The following is an 18,397-nucleotide window of genomic DNA, read 5'->3' as shown; positions in this document are numbered from 1 at the left end:
CTTCCAAGTTGGATTACTGCCACTGGCTTTACATGGGGCTGCCTTTGAAGACAGCTCAGAAACGTCAATTGGTCTAGAAAGCGGCTGCTGGGATGTTGGTTGGAGCACGTGGATTGGCCAAGTAACTGGTCTAGTACCATCTCCGCTGGTTGACGATTTGTTTCTGAGCTTCACCCAAGTTATTAGCTCTGTCCTTTTGAATCCCTACCCAGCCTGGGGCCAGACTTTTTTTAAGGCTTCTCCCCTCCCATATGGCTCTGCTTAAGATCACCTGCCGAAGCCCCACTCCATGTTCTACCATCGTTGGAGGTCCTGGAGGTGGACAGGAGGGACAGGGACTTCTCCATGGTGGCCGGGAGTCTATGGAACACCCTGCCCCCCCCCCCCCAACAGTATGCCTAGTCGGATGGTAAATACATCTCTGGCGGCTGTTTTTAAGTCCTGCGTGTTCAAATGATTTTTCAGATTGCCACTCTTTTTTTACTGAGTGTTTCCTTGTCATTTGCACTTTAATTTTTGGATTTAGGTTCTAAATCAGATCTTGAATGCTTTGCTGCCTTGAATAGTTCTTAGGTCGAATAGAAAAGCTGTAATAAATGCAATCTTCATCTTTTGCCTCCCTGTTCTTCCTCTCCCTTCTTTCCCTGCAGCTCTCCAAAATGTGGTTGGGGCAGAGTCTGGCCTTCTGCTTATGTTCCTCTAATGCAGCCTGCCCCAACCTGGGTCGCCCCAGGTTGCTTTGGCCTACAGCTCCCAGCACCCTTGGCCATTAGCCATGCTTACTGGGGCTGATGAGAGCTGTAGTCCTACACATTTGCAAGGGCCCAGGTTAGGGACGGCTGCTCTAGGAAGTGCCGCGTGTACGGACTCCACTAGAAAGTTATCATAACGTGCTTCTTTCCGTTTGGATCTTGCAGCTCTGATTTCTGACCTTTTCTGCCTTCAGAGAAGAAGACCTCCGGGGCGGAGACGGAGGGCAAGAAGAGGCGCGTGAGCCGGACGACGTGTCCGTTTTACTCCTATGAGCACATGCAGTTCCTTCGGGACGAAGTTCTGGTCCAGGTGAAGGATATTGAGCAGCTGGTGACTCTGGGGAAAGAAATGAAGGCCTGCCCATATTACGGAAGCCGATACGCCATCCCGGCTGCTCAGGTGAGTACCTGATGCCCCCATTCTTGAAGGGACGTGGGCCTCTAGTGCTGGAACCCAAAAGAACACCCGAGTCCTTTTCCTGCAGCCTTGAATTCGTCTCCCAAGCAAGACAGACAAAAATCGTGAGACTCCTTTTCCAAAAACCGAACTCTTAAATTGTCACGGGGTGGTTTTGAGGAGAAAGTGGGTTTAAATCCGAGTGCATGAACTTGGGATGCATGCCTTAAGTGTTAGAAGTTTTTTTTAAAAAATCTGATTAGCGAAGAGCAATTTTTAATAGGTGAGGGTCAAGTTATAATTAGGAGCAGAGATTTGATTTTCGAGATCACTGGATTATCTGTTTGAGGCTATTTGGGGTCTGGATTATTACTATACTACAGAGTGGGGGGAAATAGTAAATGTAGCCTTTTCAGGGTGAGTGTTCTTTTTTAAAAAAATTGTACATTATCCGTCCTTCAACACTTCAAAAAAAAAAAAAAGCACCTAATATTTAGGGATTTTGGGGGGGCAATATGCAGATCTATTTAAATGCAATTGATCTGAGACAAAAGATTGATCAACTTAAAAGTTGTCTGAGATGCCCTAGTACAAACCTGGTAGTGCCTGCCGTTTAGAACTGTGTGTCTCTCTAGGAGGAGAACGCCTTAATTAGCTCCCTACTGCTTCCTACCTTATATGCCTTTCTTAGCACCCTTTTATACATTTTACATCAACTACCCTGGGTTTGCTACTGCTTACTCAGCAGGAGTGGAAACCACTCTTGACTTCCTGATGTGACTCTGCAGGTGTGTCTGGTATTTATTTACTATTTATTTCTTTATTTCTTTATTATATTTTTATACCGCCCAATAGCTGAAGCTCTCTGGGCGGTTCACAAAAATTAAAAACATAATAAAACAACCAACATGTTAAAAGCACAATTACAAAATACAGTATAAAAAGCACAACCAGGATAAAACCATGCAGCAAAATTGATATAAAATTAAAATACAGAGTTAGAACAGTAAAATTTAAATTTAAGTTAAAATTAAGTGTTAAAATACTGAGAGAATAAAATGGTCTTCAGCTGGCGACGAAAGGAGTACAGTGTAGGCGCCAGGCGGACCTCTCTGGGGAGCTCATTCCACAACCGGGGTGCCACAGCGGAGAAAGCCCTCCTCCTAGTATTTATTTATTTATTTATTTATTTATTTATTTATTTATCATACTTATACCCCGCTCCTCAGCCAAAAAAGGCTCTCGGAGCGGCTTACACTTAGCAAAAAGACAGTCCCTGCCATCAGGCTTACAATCTAATAAAGACATGACACACAAGGAAAAGGAGTCAAGGAGGGAGGGAGGGAGGAGAGAGAAAGAGAGAGAAAGAGAGAGAGAGAGAGAGAGAGAGAGAGAGAGAGAGTCCAGCAGGAGCAGGCCCCGATGTTACTTCTGCCTGCTCCTGTCCCCTCGGTCCTTCTTCTTCCCCACAGGGCCAAGATGGCAGTTTGCCCTGTGGGTGGGGGGAAGAGTCCAGCAGGAGCAGGCCCCGATGTTACTTCTGCCTGCTCCTGTCCCCTTGGTCCTTCTTCTTCCCCACAGGGCCAAGATGGCAGTTTGCCCTGTGGGGGGGGGAAGAGTCCAGCAGGAGCAGGCCCCGATGTTACTTCTGCCTGCTCCTGTCCCCTCGGTCCTTCTTCTTTCCCACAGGGCCAAGATGGCAGTTTGCCCTGTGGGGGGGGGGGGGAAGAGTCCAGCAGGAGCAGGCCCCAATGTTACTTCTGCCTGCTCCTGTCCCCTCGGTAGTAGTAGTAGCCACCTGCCTCACTTTCTTTGGCAGGGGCTCACGAAGAAGGACCCCTGTAGATGATCTTAAGGTCCAGGCAGGTACATATGGTATACATGTTTGCAAACCCAGTTTGTCTGCACTTTGTACACACATAAAAAAATAAAAATCAAATCAAATTGTGTACCATATTTCTTCAATTCTAAGACGCACTTTTCCCCCCATATAAACATCTCTAAAAACGGGGTGCGTCTTAGAATTGCGGATGTGTCTTAGGGTTTTTTTCCTTGTGGGTGGTACTGAAATTAGTGTGCTTCTTACAATCGAAGAAATACGGTAATTTTGCCCCAGAAATCTGTTCCTGCAGCTGGTAATACAAGACTGACAAACCTCCCCTGTAATGAAAGCCTCTGTTGTCCATCCTACAGCTGGTGGTGCTACCGTATCAAATGCTTCTGCATGAGGCCACCCGAAGCGCCTCTGGGATCAAGCTGAAGGATCAGGTGGTGATCATTGATGAAGCCCACAATCTGATTGATACCATCACCTGCATCTACAGTGCCCAGGTTAGCGGTTCTCAGGTGAGTCACGCTTCGAGGCCTCTGATTTGGTACCTACTCTTTTTTTATTTATTTACAATATTTGTATAGCTCTCCACATTCAAGATTAGTGAACAGGATATAGGATGATAATAATAATAACAACAACAACAACGTAAAATTCTGGCAGGAATGGACTTTATAGACAGACACAATACAGCTACAAATATAATTCACCAACAACTGGCTATCAAATTCTCTTCATCAAACAACAAACACTATACTATACATACTTGCCTGAAAGAATCTTGTAAAATGCAGATCATAAAATATACTGAGACAGAACAATTCATATGCAGCCAACCAGACATAACAGTTATAGACGAAAAAGAAAAACACGTACCTCATCGACATAGCAGTACCTAATGACAAAAATGTAGGAAAGGAAGAAGAAAAGAGGGGAAAATATACACCGCTGGCCATGGAAGTTAAAGAACTATGGCAACAGGAAAAGGTCACAATTATTCATTTAGTCACATCAGTCATCGGCATCACATCGAAAAACTATACAGAAAATCTTGGGCCTACCAAAATACATCCACGCCAGTATCCAGAAAGCAGTCACAATGGTCAGGAAATTCCTGAATCAGTAAAAGACAGCATGACTTGGCAAAGCCCATCATGTCCGTCTAGAAAAACTGCCGTGAGTGAGAAAAGAGAGGTAATAATATGATGTTAAATTTTTAAACAAATTGAGTTTAAAGACCAGTCACTTAAGGAAGCCTTCCTGGATTAATAATGTTTTCAGGAGGCACCAGAACCATCACAATGTTGGTGCCTGCCTGACTTCCAAAGGCAGGGACTTTCATAGGAAGGGGGCCACCACAGTGAAGGCTCTCCTCCCGGTGGACTTTAGCTTGTGCCATGGAGACTTCAGATCTCCATGGTGTTTTTGCAAGCTACCTTCAGTCCCAATGTTTTTTTTGGAGGATAAGGCTGTTGATGGCGATACATTACCACCAGTATGGGAGGCAGTGTGCCTCTGCATGCGGGAAGGTGCTGCGGCGTTCGTGTCCTGCTTGTGGGCTCCCCATCCATCTCTGGTTGGCCACTATGGGGAACCAAATGCTGGACAAAATGGGCTTTTGGCCTGACCAAGCTCTTCTTACGTTCTTGTCTTTTATCTCCATTATAGCTCTGCTGTGCCCATTCCCAGCTGTTGCAGTACATGGAGCGATACCGGTGAGGCTACTTACAGCTTGGGATCTACTTTGCCAGTAAACCATAGTTTGCCACATTTGGACACAATGGTAAACTAGGGCTTGTTGCTAACCAGGCTAGGAAGTTCTAATCTCCACCCCTTCAATGTGTTGGAAGGGGAAAAGGAGCACCTAAGTCCCAAGAGGCTGCTCATCCTGATATTAGCCAACCATGGTTCACTGCTACGTCTAAATGCAGACAGTGACTTCATGGCTAGACGAGATTTTAATTGGGAGCTTCCTGGATCATAGCTCACCTTCTAAGCCACCGTGCTGCATCGTTTACAGCGGTACGTCGATTACTTGTGCCCACCCTGAACGCGCTCTCCTATAGAAGAGCTAGCAGGATGCCAGTAAGATTTGGGTAGATAATGTTGTTGGTCCACTCCCAGGGGCGCCACTCTTTCCGTGTCCCCCAGTGGTTCTATCCCTGAGCCCAGCCTGGCTACGTTCTGATGGGGACGTGGCTTCTGTGCATTGATCTGTCGTCTGATCCTCTGTCGTAGGAAACGCTTGAAAGCAAAGAACCTGATGTACATTAAACAGATCCTCTTTTTGCTGGAGAGGTTTGTGGCTGTTCTTGGAGGTAAGTGGGCGCTCAGGTTCCTGCCCTGCTCCTTTCTCCCGGTGGAATCTCACACACTTTAGGCATCGACCCAAATCGCATTGTGAGAATGTGATGGGCAGCCATTATAGGGGCTGCAGGGACAATGCATAATTCTGGGAGCCTCTGCCTCACCCTGGGCGCGAGGAAGGGAGAGCAATGGATTCCAGAAAGGCAGAGCAGGGCTTGAATGGATGCCAACCAGTGTACTGTTTCCCCCTTTTCCTCTTGTGGTCACCACCATCCTCAACTACCCCCCCCCCAAAAAAAAAAACAGCCTTCCTCGATTTCCATTTGTGCTCATCCTAACAGGATAGATGTCAGGCCAAACACAACAAACAAAGGACAAAGTGTCGTTTTTAAGCTTTTGTTAGCAGAATTCCTGTTTCTCCTGCTGTGCACGTTTTTTCTCAGGTGTACACTTCTGCCTTGGATATAAGCCGTGTAATTTCATTAACTTTCAGTATTTACTGAACTCGCTACCAGCTTAATGTAATCAAATTCCAAATTGCTTGTTGGAATTCGTTTTAATGTGCACCCAAATGCAATAAGCTTTAATTAGAAGCAAACTAGAACCTGTGTGTAGCAGAGATGTAACCTTGATGAAGCAACGGTGGCCTTGGAAGGGAAGGAAGAGGCCAGTGGCGAAAGAAAGCCTGAGGTTCGGCTGCCTTCCCCTACCTGGTGACCTCCAAGTGCTTTGGACCACAACTCCCAGCATTCTTGAAATCTGCCTTGACTCAGCATAGCTCCTTTGTTAGTGATTTTGACTGCTCTGGCTTCTCTTCTGTGTTCCCTACAGGAAACGTCAATCAAAACCCCACCACTCAGGGCATTCCACAGACAGGTAGGCTGTGCGTACCACTTCGTCCGGGGTGTAAAATTATATTTGTTTGGCCAGTAGGCCTAATAGGAAGGGGCCCTAGCTCGTGACAAGAGCGCCTGCTTTGCATGCGGGCAGTCCCAGGTTCGATCCACGGGCATCACCAGGGAAAAACGCCTGCCTGAAACCCCGGGCCGCGTCTGTACGATTCTGCTCAACCTCCTGATTCCCCTCAAACCCTGCTGCGAAGCGGAGTTGAAAGAGTTAAAGGGCAGGAGTGGGCACCGTTGTCAGAGGGTGGGAAATGGGGATCGAATGGGGCTTACTTTGGAGTAGACCTGGATGGGATTGCACTACTGGCTGTGTAAATAGGGGCATGCTGGCTTCGCGCCAGTCTCTTCCAGCATTGTGTCTCCGCTGACTTCCGCTCCCTTTCTGGCTGCCAGTTGGGTTCTAATGATCCAGATGCAGCCGCAGCTCCACTTCCAACCAAGTGGGTTGCTCCCCTTTGCTCCTCTTTAGCCTGTATTTTTGGGGGGTAAGTCCACGGCTTTGCAAGCTCACTGCTGCGCTTCTTAAACCTGCATCTCACCAACCCCCTGCTGCCTGCCCTGCATTCCCACGCCTGCCCTACGCTGGGATCCCCCGCCCCGGTATGCCCACTTTGTAAACCCGAACTGAAGCTGCTACTGGCAGACGAAGAAACCACAGTGGTGATATCGGAGCAATGGGAAAAGTCGCGCTAAGTTGACACATAGAAAAAGTGTAATTTCGCGGGGAAAAGCCCGACGTGGCTGCGACTTGGCGGCTGCGTCATATAAATGATGGGGCGCAACTGCGCAGCCATGATGGGGTATTTAGAGTGTATAGACAAGCACCTAGAGAGCTGTTGCTGCTAGTCAGTGCCGACAGTACTGGGCTAGATGGACCCATGGCTGACTCAGTATAAGGCAGCCTCCTATGTCCCTGATGGGGAAGGAGGAACAAACATCTCTGTAACTGGTGCACGCTGATCGGCTTACCTTCTCGCTCTTTCCAAGGGATGCAGCTGAAATCTATCAATGACTTTCTCTTCCAGTGTCAGATTGACAACATCAACCTCTTCAAGGTAAGGGATGGGCCTGTCTTGCACCCAGGACTAGAATTGCGCTCACAGAGTTTGTGTGACGCTGAGGACTCCTGGCCCAGCCTGCGAGAGCAGGGCTCCTTTGGTCCCCCATCACCGTTAGGTGATACCTTTGTTCAGATTTGCATTTTTTATATTATCTGGACTAATGAAAGAACACAGATCCCATTGTCGTTACCTTGAGCCTTGGCTCACACCAGGGCTGCCCCCTCCAGGTGTGTTGGACTACAACCCCCATCAGCCATGGCCAGTGGTCAGGGGTGATGGAAATGGTAGACCAAAGCACCTGGAGACCTCCCTTGCCTTGAGCCATCCACCCTTGTCCTCCTGGATCATAGAATCATAGAACAATAGAGTTGGAAGGGGCCCATAAGGCCATCGAGTCCAACCCCCCTGCTCAATGCAGGAATCCACCCTAAAGCATCCCTGACCAATGGCTGTCCAGCTGCCTCTTGAAGGCCTCTCATGAGAGGCCCCACAACCTCCCTAGGTCATTATATTTTCCTGATGTCCAGCCGGAATCTGGCTTCCTTTAACTTGAGCCCGTTATTCCGTGTCCTGCACTCTGGGAGGATCGAGGAGAGATCCTGGCCCTCCTCTGTGTGACAACCTTTCAAGTATTTAAAGAGTGCTATTATGTCTCCCCTCAATCTCCTCTTCTCCAGGCTAAACATGCCCAGTTGTTTCAGTCTCTCTTCATAGGGCTTTGTTTCCAGACCCCTGATCATCCTGGTTGCCCTCCTCTGAACACGCTCCAGCTTGTCTGCGTCCTTCTTGAATTGTGGAGCCCAGAACTGGACGCAATACTCCAGATGAGGCCTAACCAGTGCTGAATAGAGGGGAACCAGTACCTCACACGATTTGGACGCTATACTTCTATTAATGCATCCCAAAATAGAAGCTTTAATGAGAAGTTGATGAGAAGTTCCAGCCTTTTCAACCACATGGGAGAGAACAGCGCCCTTTTTTCCTGTTTACGCTGGAGGCCTTTAGGCTTCTTTAGATGCAGGGCCCATCGAGCCTGCAACATGGGCCCCTGCTTTTGACTTTTCTCCTTAATTTTGGCGGTGATTTGTAAAAAATAACTCTGCCTCAGACTTCCCCAAGCTGGAGCCCTGTAGAGGTGTTGGACTCTAAGGCCCAGTACCCGCCAGCCAGCCCTGCAGTTCCGTCCTCTTCTGGAGCAATGAAGAGAGTGTTGGGTCATGTCAGTCGAGCGGAGCAGGCTGGGCCAGGGCAGCTCAGCCGGCACAAAGACTGAAGAAGAGCCTTTCGTTGTGTGTTCTCTCTCCTCCCAACAGGTTCAGCGCTACTGCGAGAAAAGCCTCATCGGCAGGAAGGTATCGTCCGAAGGTTTCATTTCATTTTTTGACATTTCTGTCCTGCCCAATAGCTGAAGCTCCCTGGGCAGTTTGCAAAGATTAAAATCTTTAAAAATACAATATGAGATGTAGGCTCAGTTCAGGCAACGCATTTCTCAATAGTGGTTTTAGAATTCCACGGTGGAGTTTTTACACCACTGTTGAGAAATGTGTTGTCTGGCGTTTTTTTCTTACTTATTTTCTGTTTTTTTCTACTTATTTGGGAAAACCCCATGCAACAGTGGAGGTGGGTTTTTTTTTTTTGGAAAACACTCCAGGCAGAATATCCATGCTGTGCAGAGGAAAGTTCCTGCACAACCGTTGTGTGGCGGGCTCCGTGGAGTTTTCCGTTGCATTGCGTTGACTTTTCCCACTGGCTACAGAGTTCTCCGGCAAGAGTGGCGAAAGGAGCGAGTGTCGCTCTAGGAGAGCCACTGGGATTGGTTTTCTTTTGCAGCAATGGCTGATGGGATACCAATGGGAGGACTGGGGTGGGGGAGAGAAAGAGAGGGTGGAGGAACGGTCAATCAGACATCACAATTGATTTTACTCAACTCCACGGTAGCCCACAGTCACACAACGGTGGAGTTAGAACGTGTTGTGTGGGGAGTACATCCTAAAACCTCAACCGTTGAGTGGAGTTTTCACACTGCCTTGAATGAATGAATGAATGAATACCTTTATTGCGTAGACTAACGTGTTGTCTGAACTGAGCCGTAGAGTAAAAAAACACGTACCGTATTTCTTCGATTGTAAGACGCCATCGATTCTAAGGCGCACACTAATTTCAGTACCACCAACAGAAAAAAAAAAATCTTTTATGAGTAGAATTTCTTAGAAATTTCTTAGAAATATCTTAGAAAGAGCTGGGTTTTGGTGCCACTGGGCTGGGAGGAGCTTAGGGGTAAGCAAAAAACCAGGCGCTTACCCCCCCAGCTCCTCTTTGCTCGCATGGCTCGTGGCTGCTGCAGGAACTTCCTCTTTTGGAGGCCTGCCTGCACGAGGAGGAGAGAGACGACTGGAGCTGGAGCTGCCGCGTGAGAGCAGCTTCGGCGGAGCAGCACTTCTTTATCCTCTGGGCACAGGTTTTTCTGTGGGCGTGAGGAGTTCCAGGCGGGATGCGCGCTTCCCAGCGTGGCGGCTGGGGGGGATGGGACCCGGTGCTTGGGGGGGGTGAGCCTCCTGACTCTTGGAGCCGCGTGTCTTCCCGGCGCAGCACGGGGCGCGCTGTAGGCCCCAATCAGCCTGCAAAGCAATCTTAAAAAGCCCTGCTTGCTCAGCTTTCTAAAAGCAATAAAGCTAGAGAGAATGGATGTTTCAGACCCTTTTTAAATAGGATAGAGTCTTTTTGCGTCTACCATATTGCTTCGATTCTAAGACGCCATCGATTCTAAGACGCACTCCATTTTTAGAGCTGTTTATTTAGGGGAAAAAGTGCGTCTTAGAATCGAAGAAATACGGTATATACAAACGTATAAACAGAGAACACACACACAGGTCTGAGACATTGCAAGCAATCAACAATAAGAAAAATCCAGGACCTGATTAAAACCTTACGATATGCTGCCAAATGCGTGAGAGTAGAGGAAGCTGCTCAGAGGATCAAATAGCAGCTTCTCCAAGGAAGGGATGGACAGAGGGTGACGCCGCTGCAGATGTATTGCCTCCACTGGGTCTGCATGAGCCCCATCTTTTTACACGTTTCTGTTGTTTTTTCAAGCTCATCTCTGCAGCCTTCCTCTTTTTTCTTTTGTTTTGTTTTATGTTCCTGAAAAGGAAATCTGAGATGTTTCAGGTGCTGATTGCTAGCATTTCACATGGTCGTTGCAGAATATACATAGCTTTGAGCGCAGGGCTTATGTTAGGGCTGCGCTTGAATGGTCACCTGTTTGAATTTTCAGGGTGGAAGAAGTAATGCTTTGAGGGTGGGACATTTTATGGAAAACTAGTAATAAAGACACTCATTTTTAAAATTCTGTTTCCTGCCGTTTGTTTGGCTGATCTCCTGCTGCTTTCATGCCATTTATTTCCTGGTGTGACTTCCTTCCCCTTTCTACTGTGAGAGCCAGTGTGGTGTAATGGTTGGAGTGTTGGACTGGGAGTCGGGAGATCCGGGTGCTGGTCCCCACTCGGCCATGAAAACCCACTGGGTGACTTTGGGCCAGTCACAGACTCTGCGCCCAACCTACCTCACAGGGTTGTTGTTGTGAGGATAACATGGAAAGGTGGAGGCTTACGTATGCCACCTTGGGTTCCTTGGAGGAAAAAAGGTGGGATATAAATGCAATAATAAATAATAATAAAAATCCCAACCAATTAGGGATCACATAGGGATTGTGCAAATGTTGTGATGCTATGTAGCCAATCACATTTGGCTATATGCTGATGCTATTAAAGGCAATTTAACTGATTTAGAGCAAAGGCAATGTTTCCTGGACTGATATCATGAGTGAGCATGATGTCATCACTAAAGGCAAAAGAAGTCATTTTAGGGGAAAGTTTCCTGAATCAGTGAACACTTTCGCTCCCTTGCTAAGCAAATCTCAAACCAAAAGAACCACAGCCTTTTGATGCTGATTAAAATGCTAGAAAATTGCCCTATTGTTTTAGCTTAGCCATCATTTATTGAGCAAGTGCTTAGCTACTAAGCCTATATATCTAAAGATGCAATCCTAAACATAGACAGAAAAAGGGCCTGCAACTCCCAGCATGCCCTAGCCGGCTGGGGCATGCTGGGAGTTGTAGGCCTTTTTTCTGCCTGAACATGCACAGGATTGCACTCTAATTGTCTTCTCCTATGAGCTACTCTGGCCTCTGTTTTTGCCATAAGGGACAGGTCACTGAAAGCTGTCAGATTGTCTAAATGCAGAAATCGTGAAGAATTTGGATGTAGCATTCTTCTTCTATGGGAAATCACTTGGATTTCCCAGGAAGGATCCACAAGCAGAGAAACGGTTTATAGGTGATGTCTAATAGTGCTTCTGATCTGTCTGCTTTTGGCAGCTGTTTGGGTTCATGGAGAGATACGGGGCCTCCGGGGCTTTGAAAACGAGGAAAGAGGACCAGAAAATGGCTGGTTTGCAGAATTTCCTGCAATCTTTGGACAAGAGGCAAGGGAAAGAAGGTGAGCTTGGCTGTAAATCGGTCTTTGGGAGAGTTACGGGCCACAATGCGACGGACTGTAAGAGGCAAACGAAAGATCGTGACTTTTTTAATAGGCGTGCAAATTCCGCTAGTTGTGTGTGCTGCCTCTTCTTCTCTAGCAGGCTCTACTGAGGGAGCCGAGTGAGGGAAGTGGGGCCATCCCACTGCCCCAGCTGAAAGACTTCATTCTTTTCCTCTTCCCTCCTCATTCCTTTTTCCTTGTGTGTCATGTCTTTTTAGATTGTACACCTGCTGGCAGGAACTGCCTTGTTTTACTGATTATATGTAAACTAGTCCAGGAGTTTTTCTGGCTGAGGGTGAATGTATTACGTTCCTCCTACCTAATGAGTTGCTTACTGCACTTTCTGTTGAAGAGCCAGTTAGTAGGGAACACAGCTTAATTTTGACAGGGTGTGGATTTTTATTGTCCAGATTTTTGTAACAACCGGCGCTGGGGAAAGTCTTGAGGACGATTGCATCATGCTAAGTCATTGCATCAGCCAATGTCAAGGGTTAATTGACAATTGGGATATGGAGTTAATTGTTTAATTGAATCATGTGATCTGCTATGTCTGTATATAAAGAGTGTCTGTGCAGTGTGTTAATTCTCTCCTGTGTGATGTATTTCTGAAAGTGTTACGCTTCGTGAGTATTATCTGTATGTCTTGATCCTGCAAATATCTACCTCAAAGTAAATGTTATATTCGTGTTCACTGAATCTGTTGCAGTGCTTTATTCCTAATCCTGTGGAGCATTCACATTATTCCTGCTGTAGAGCTAAATCATTATCCTGGAAACTTCAGCAAAACATCTGCTATCTACAGGTTTGCTTCCAACTGAGCTGTGTGAGCCAAAGTGGAGAAGTCAGTAGCTTCTAATAAGTTTTCTCCAAGCTCAGCTTGTTTGCAATCCCTGACAAATTTTTCCTGCTAAAATAATTCAGTTTTGATGAGGCTGTGGGCAAATTTTTTTTTTACACGCAAGGCATAAATACCATTTCCCTTTAAAATGACTTGTTATGTGGACTTAAATGTTGCATCAGCAAGAATGTAGATTCAGTTTTGCTTCTCCGTTCCGTCTCCCCGTAACAACGTTCAAACGTGGCACAAAAGGACGATGGTCTTCTGAACTCGTTATCTTCTTGGTTCTGCAGCCCCCCCCCCCCGAGTTTTCTGCAACTTAATTTCTCCAATGCAGCTGTCCTTTGGTCCTCAGGCATGCCGCAGAGCCCCCCTGAAGATGCTGACGAAGACCAGCCCAAAATGGCATCTCCTCTGATGCATATTGAGGGGTTCCTAGCGGCGCTCACAAACGCCAATCACGATGGAAGGGTGATTCTCACCAGGCAAGGTACTGCGCGCATTGGTGGGGGTGATGTACGAGCAAATGAATTTAAACCAATCACTGCTACTACTACTGGTGTAGACGCAGACCCTTAGTCCATCTTCAGGGGCTTTTCTCTGGGTGCCCCTGGCAAATGAGGGGAGGCGGAGGGCTACTAAAGAGAGGGCCTTCTCAGTGGTGACACCCTGGTTGTGCAATGCCCTCCCCAGAGAGGGTTGCCTCGCACCTGTGTTATGGTTTTGGGGGGCTCCATGTTGAAGACCTACTTATTCTATCAGGTGTTTTAGTTCAATTTTTATTTCTTTGATTCTTTTATTGTGTTTTTAGTTCTTTATGCTGCTGCCGTTTCTTACTTCGGTCTTATACTGTAGTTTTAAACTTTCAAAAGTTTTACCATGTTGTTGTACTTTATGGTGTTAATTGTGAGCTTTGGATATTGAGTGGAAGGGAGGTTTAATAAATAAGTGTTCAAATGAGAAGCCTCTGAGCGAAAACCATTTTTATCCTAATGCTTGGTGCCTTTTTTTTTTTTTTTTAGGAGAAGCATTTAGGACCTAAATAATTTGATGACAACTTGTGTTGTGAAAAGTAGTTGATGAGAAAACTCTCTAATGTAGGCTTCCCTATCTCGTGCACTACAGATGTGTGTTGGATTACAGTTGCCATAATCTCCCATGGTCATTGGCCATGCTGGCTGGGGATGGTGGGAGTTGTAGTCCGACACATCTGGCAGGCACCAGGTTGGAGAAAGCTGCATTCGTGTGATAAAGTGATGCTGCAGGTGCTAGCCAATAGGAGCCTGCAACAGTTGTCATCTCTTTTTCTAGGAGGGTTTTCCATGGTTTGGTTCAAAGTGTGCTGAACATCCTTAGAATTGGTGCAATTGGAGCCAGCGGTGGAAGAAGTAGGAGTGGGGGGAAGTTCTCTTGCACTTTTGCAGGCAGTGATTAAACTGCTCCGCAACGCGCTTAAAATGTTACATTGCCTGCTCTCCTGATGTGTTGTTATGTCCCTTTTCCAGGCACTTTGGCTCTGAGCAGCCTGAAGTTTCTTCTGCTGAACCCAGCAGTGCACTTTGCCAAGGTGCTGCAGGAATGTCGGGCTGTGATCATTGCTGGGGGCACCATGCAGCCGGTGAGGGACCATTTGGACATCTTCAGGCTCCATTTGGTCAATGTGGCTATTGCTTATTTATTCGTTGTATGTATATCCCACCCTTTCCTTCGAGGAGCTCTCAAGGTGGCACACAGGATCCTCCTCCCATTTATCCTTACAACAGCCCTGCGAGACAGGCTAGGCTGAGAGTCAGTGACTGGCTCAAAGTCATCCAGTGAGCTTCATGGCTGAGCAGGGACTAGAACCCGGGTCCCCCCCAGCCCAACGTTGCAACCGCTACAACACACTGACTCTTGTAACACAGCCTTCCCTAACCTATTGCCCTCCAGATGTGTTGGACATCATCTCCCATGATCCCTCAGCTAGCTACGGACAGATCAAATTTAAATCTAGAACATGAAGATTTGCAGAAAAGTAGTAGATTTATCAATTTTCCTCCCCTTCCCCAAGCCCCTGGGGAAAGCTCCACGGCGGCTTCTCTTCCAAGGATCCAACAGAGTCCTCAGAAGAGGGTCGGGGAGGGAGGAAAAGGGCTGAGACGGTAGACGGAGAGGAGAAGTGGGTCTGATGGACCCCCCAAGCCTCTTGGCGTTCGTCCCCAGCCCTGGAAAGTGAGCACGCTAGAGGGGCCTCTCAGCCCATCTAGCTAAGAACAGCACCCAGGAAGAACGGGGGCAGCTGTGCCTCGGTCGTTCTTCCTCCTTCCCTGCCTATCAAGGCACAGGATAGACGGAGGGCTCCAATATCCGAGCCCGTTAGTGCCATCGGATTGCCCTCTCAGCCACGGTGTGGTGCCAGCTTTCCGCGTGTTCCTGGGTTTTAGTCTTCTCTGATCAGTCCTAATAATTGTAGTGCAGCCGGACCCAGGGTTGGATGACATACGGTGAGATCAGGAAGCACATGAACCAGCTTTCCCCAGCTTTGTGCCCCCTCCAGATATTTTGGACTACAATTCCCAACATTCCTGACTACTGGCTGTGGTGGCTGGTGCTGATGGGAGTTGAAGTTCAGAACATCTGGGGAGGGGCACCTGGTTGTGGAAGGCTGACTCAAACGGTCTTTTCCTCCCCCTACCTTTAAGAGGGTGCCCCATAACCTTTGCGGAACAGGGCTGCCCTATGAAAGACAGGGACAGATGGTCCTCATTTCAGAAGGTGTCCCTTTGGGCCTCTGGCTCCCTCCACCGCCACCTCCCTAACCCTTTCAGTTTTCAATTCCCAAACCTTGTGATTGGCGTTCAAGAGGGTGTATTTTGCCCTCCTTCGTCTTTGGCCTGCCTGCAGCTTTTGACAAGCCCTAGTTCCCATGTCTCTGTGTGCGTGACCTTAACATTGTGATCTTCCCAGGAGGGGCCTTTTCAGAAAAATCAGGATTTCAGTAACACCATGGTGGCAGGAGCCACCTCTGCTTGGCTTGTTTACACCTGGGCCCTCGTCTCAGGTGGGTGTAGAACTGGCGCTTCAGAGTAAGGGCTGGGCAAGGAATCGGTCCTTGTTCACAGAGCCAGGTATCCCAGTTGGAGGGGACTGGGCTGGATGGCTTGAACTGGTCTGCTTGCCGCCAGATTCCAGTCACCCCCACCCTCAATCAGATTATACTTTCATCTGTTAAATGCTTGGGTTGCAACCTTGTTCTCGTTTCAGCGTGTTGGGAAAAAGGGGGAATTAATTCCATACGGCTGCTCTCCATTAGAGCAACGATACGGAAGGACGGATCAGAATTTGGAAATCCCCGCTTGTCGGCCTCTCACTGGTTGATTATTAGCATCCGCTTCGGTCAGGCTCACGTTGGTTTCTTAACCACTTAAAACAAATCAACATAACAGTCCAGTAAGCGGAGTAGCTCAGCCGGGAAGGAACACGCGAGGCAGGGCCTGGCCTGGCCGGATGGCCCTTGAGAAGTCCTGGGGGGAGGAGATGCAGTATCTTTCCCCTCCCCTCCCCACCCCCTCCCAGTAGACTTGAGTGTTCTTTGACAAAACGGCAAAACTGCTAATTAAAAAGAACTTAGTAATTCCGCCCTGCCTCTTCTGAACACCTGTCAAGAGGTGTGTTCCGCTTATTGGCTGGAGTGGGCCCGGAAGAGAGCCTCGTTGTGGTGTTCAGGTGCCTGGGATGGGACAGGAGGGGCAAGTGGGGAAGAGATGAGGACACCTCTCCCCCCCCCCGGCCCTTTTGAGGCCCTCCATTGCTGTGCTATAAACTGGCCCAGTGGTCAGCATGACCAATAGGCAGGGATGAGGGCAGTTGGGAACATAAGAACCTGCCTTCTACTGAGTCAGGCCATTAGTCCATCTAGCCCAGTGTTGTCAACACTGACTGGCAGCAATATGGCTCTACAGCGTTTCAGGCAAAAGGTTTTTTTCCACCCGAGCTGGAGCTGCCTGGGATTGAACCTGCGACCTTCTGGCAGCTGCTCAGCCTCTGAGCTATGGCCCCTGCAGAGTCCAGCTGCATCAGGAGGGCCACAGGTTCCTGCCCCTGCTTTGAAACTCACCCTAGGAAGGAGGTATGGACCACTTTTGTAATTGATGTGTATTAGCAGACCACCTTCCCTTATATACACCTAGGCGACATTAACGACCTTCAGAGGAGGTCTTGCTGGTCATTCCGAAACAAACAGAATGTCGCCATGAAGAGCCTTCTCCGTAGCGGCCCCCACCCTCTGGAAAAACCTCCCACGTGCGGTATGGGAGGCGGAAAATGTAACCTTCTTTAAACACCTCCCGAAAACGTATCTTTCCACACAGGCTTTACCTGGGCTGTAACTTATTTTGGTTTTATGTGCTATTTTTTAAAAAACTTTTGAAGCTTTATATTATGTTTTAACTTGTCGTATTTTAGAGTTTTAATTGTGAAGTGCCCAGAGAGCCTCAGCTGTTGGGCACTATAAAAATACTGTAAATCAATCAATGAGGCCAGAAGTGAGACTGGAGAAGGCGATGGCTCTTAAAAATAAACACACACTGGGTCATATGGCAATGTGGGGCCACAGGGTGGCGCTACTGCTCTTCATTCAGTGACGTCGCTCAAGGTGGTGTTGCTCCGCCTGGAACGTCTAATTGCGTGGAACAGAAAGCAGGAGGGGAGGTCAAGGAGCAGCGTTGCACTTCTAACGTTTGCAAAGGAGCAGCCGGGGTTGGGCTTGTGCCCGGTGACGCTCCTGACGCTGGGCTTCGTGGTGGTGGTGCCTGCCTGCCTCATAGGGCAGAGGCCACGGCCGGGTGCTCCACGTGGCCCAGGGCACGCTGTTGGGATGTCGGTGCAAAGGCGGCCTTAAGAGCCGCCCGGGGTTTGTGGCCCAGGGCACGCAGCGTCCCCCTCTTTTCCCCAAGGAGCCCCGTGGGAGGGGTGGCCGGGCTGAAATGCGCTGGAACTGCCGCTTCAACTGGCCTCCGCTCAGGGCTGGGCAAAGCTAGTAGTAGGCCCGGTCCAGGTGGGAAATGTAGGCCCCATTTCAAACTGCTCATTAAGTATTAAGTATACGTATGAACTAGAACGATTTATATAAAACAGGTAATAGCAAGCACTTTTATTCAAGATGTGTATAAGACATCACTTCTTCACCTTCAGAAATGCTTTACGTGCTTTTCTTTGGGCAAATTCATCAACAGCAGAAAAATCAAGCAACTTTGCCTAGGGGGACTCGGAGTAGGCCCCCTCAAAATCATAGGCCCCTGCCAACTGGCCCCACTGGCCCACCCCCATCCAACCTTGCCTCCACTAAACACCCCCCTTTTCAATCAAGGGAGCTTCAGCACGCCGTGAAGTGCTCTGGAGCTCCATGCCAGGTTGCCTTTCTTCCCGGCTCCCCCCTCTTCCTCCATTTTGTGTGTGTTTAAGATTTACACCCCCTCTATCTGTACGGCTCAGGGCGAGTGGCGTCATTTCCTCCTCTCATTCGCCCTCGCCCCTGTGGGCTGTGCATGCGTGCACGCGTGTTTGTGTGTGTGTGTATGCGTATCACGCCCTTGTTCCCCTTTTACAGACGGAAAAGTGGCAATGAGCTACCTCCAGTATTTGAGGCAGTAAGCCTGCGTACACCAGTTGCTGGGGAACATGGGTGGTAGGGTGCTGTTGCACCGTGTCCTGCTTTGTTGGACCCTGGTCGACAGCCGGTTGGAGAAGAAGGTTCTCAATAGCTTCTAGTCCTGATGCCTCCCTGCTG

The 18,397-nt window shown here is 48.3% G+C and overlaps 1 protein-coding gene across 1 annotated transcript in view; it reads left to right on the top strand.

The window, feature by feature from the left end:
* DDX11 (DEAD/H-box helicase 11) overlaps positions 1-18,397 on the top strand; it is a 41,697-nt gene that overhangs the window by 11,541 nt on the left and 11,759 nt on the right. Inside the window, exons 8-17 of the mRNA XM_063134936.1 lie at positions 947-1,152; positions 3,343-3,495; positions 4,649-4,695; positions 5,219-5,298; positions 6,119-6,163; positions 7,180-7,247; positions 8,567-8,605; positions 11,630-11,750; positions 12,986-13,120; positions 14,136-14,248. Of these exons, the coding sequence (XP_062991006.1) occupies positions 947-1,152; positions 3,343-3,495; positions 4,649-4,695; positions 5,219-5,298; positions 6,119-6,163; positions 7,180-7,247; positions 8,567-8,605; positions 11,630-11,750; positions 12,986-13,120; positions 14,136-14,248 (1,007 nt within the window). The remainder of the gene's footprint in view (positions 1-946; positions 1,153-3,342; positions 3,496-4,648; positions 4,696-5,218; positions 5,299-6,118; positions 6,164-7,179; positions 7,248-8,566; positions 8,606-11,629; positions 11,751-12,985; positions 13,121-14,135; positions 14,249-18,397) is intronic.

This window comes from Elgaria multicarinata, chromosome 9 (genome assembly GCF_023053635.1).
Source record: "Elgaria multicarinata webbii isolate HBS135686 ecotype San Diego chromosome 9, rElgMul1.1.pri, whole genome shotgun sequence".
Lineage (NCBI taxonomy): Eukaryota > Metazoa > Chordata > Lepidosauria > Squamata > Anguidae > Elgaria > Elgaria multicarinata.
This window is presented reverse-complemented; position numbering and strand designations above follow the sequence as displayed.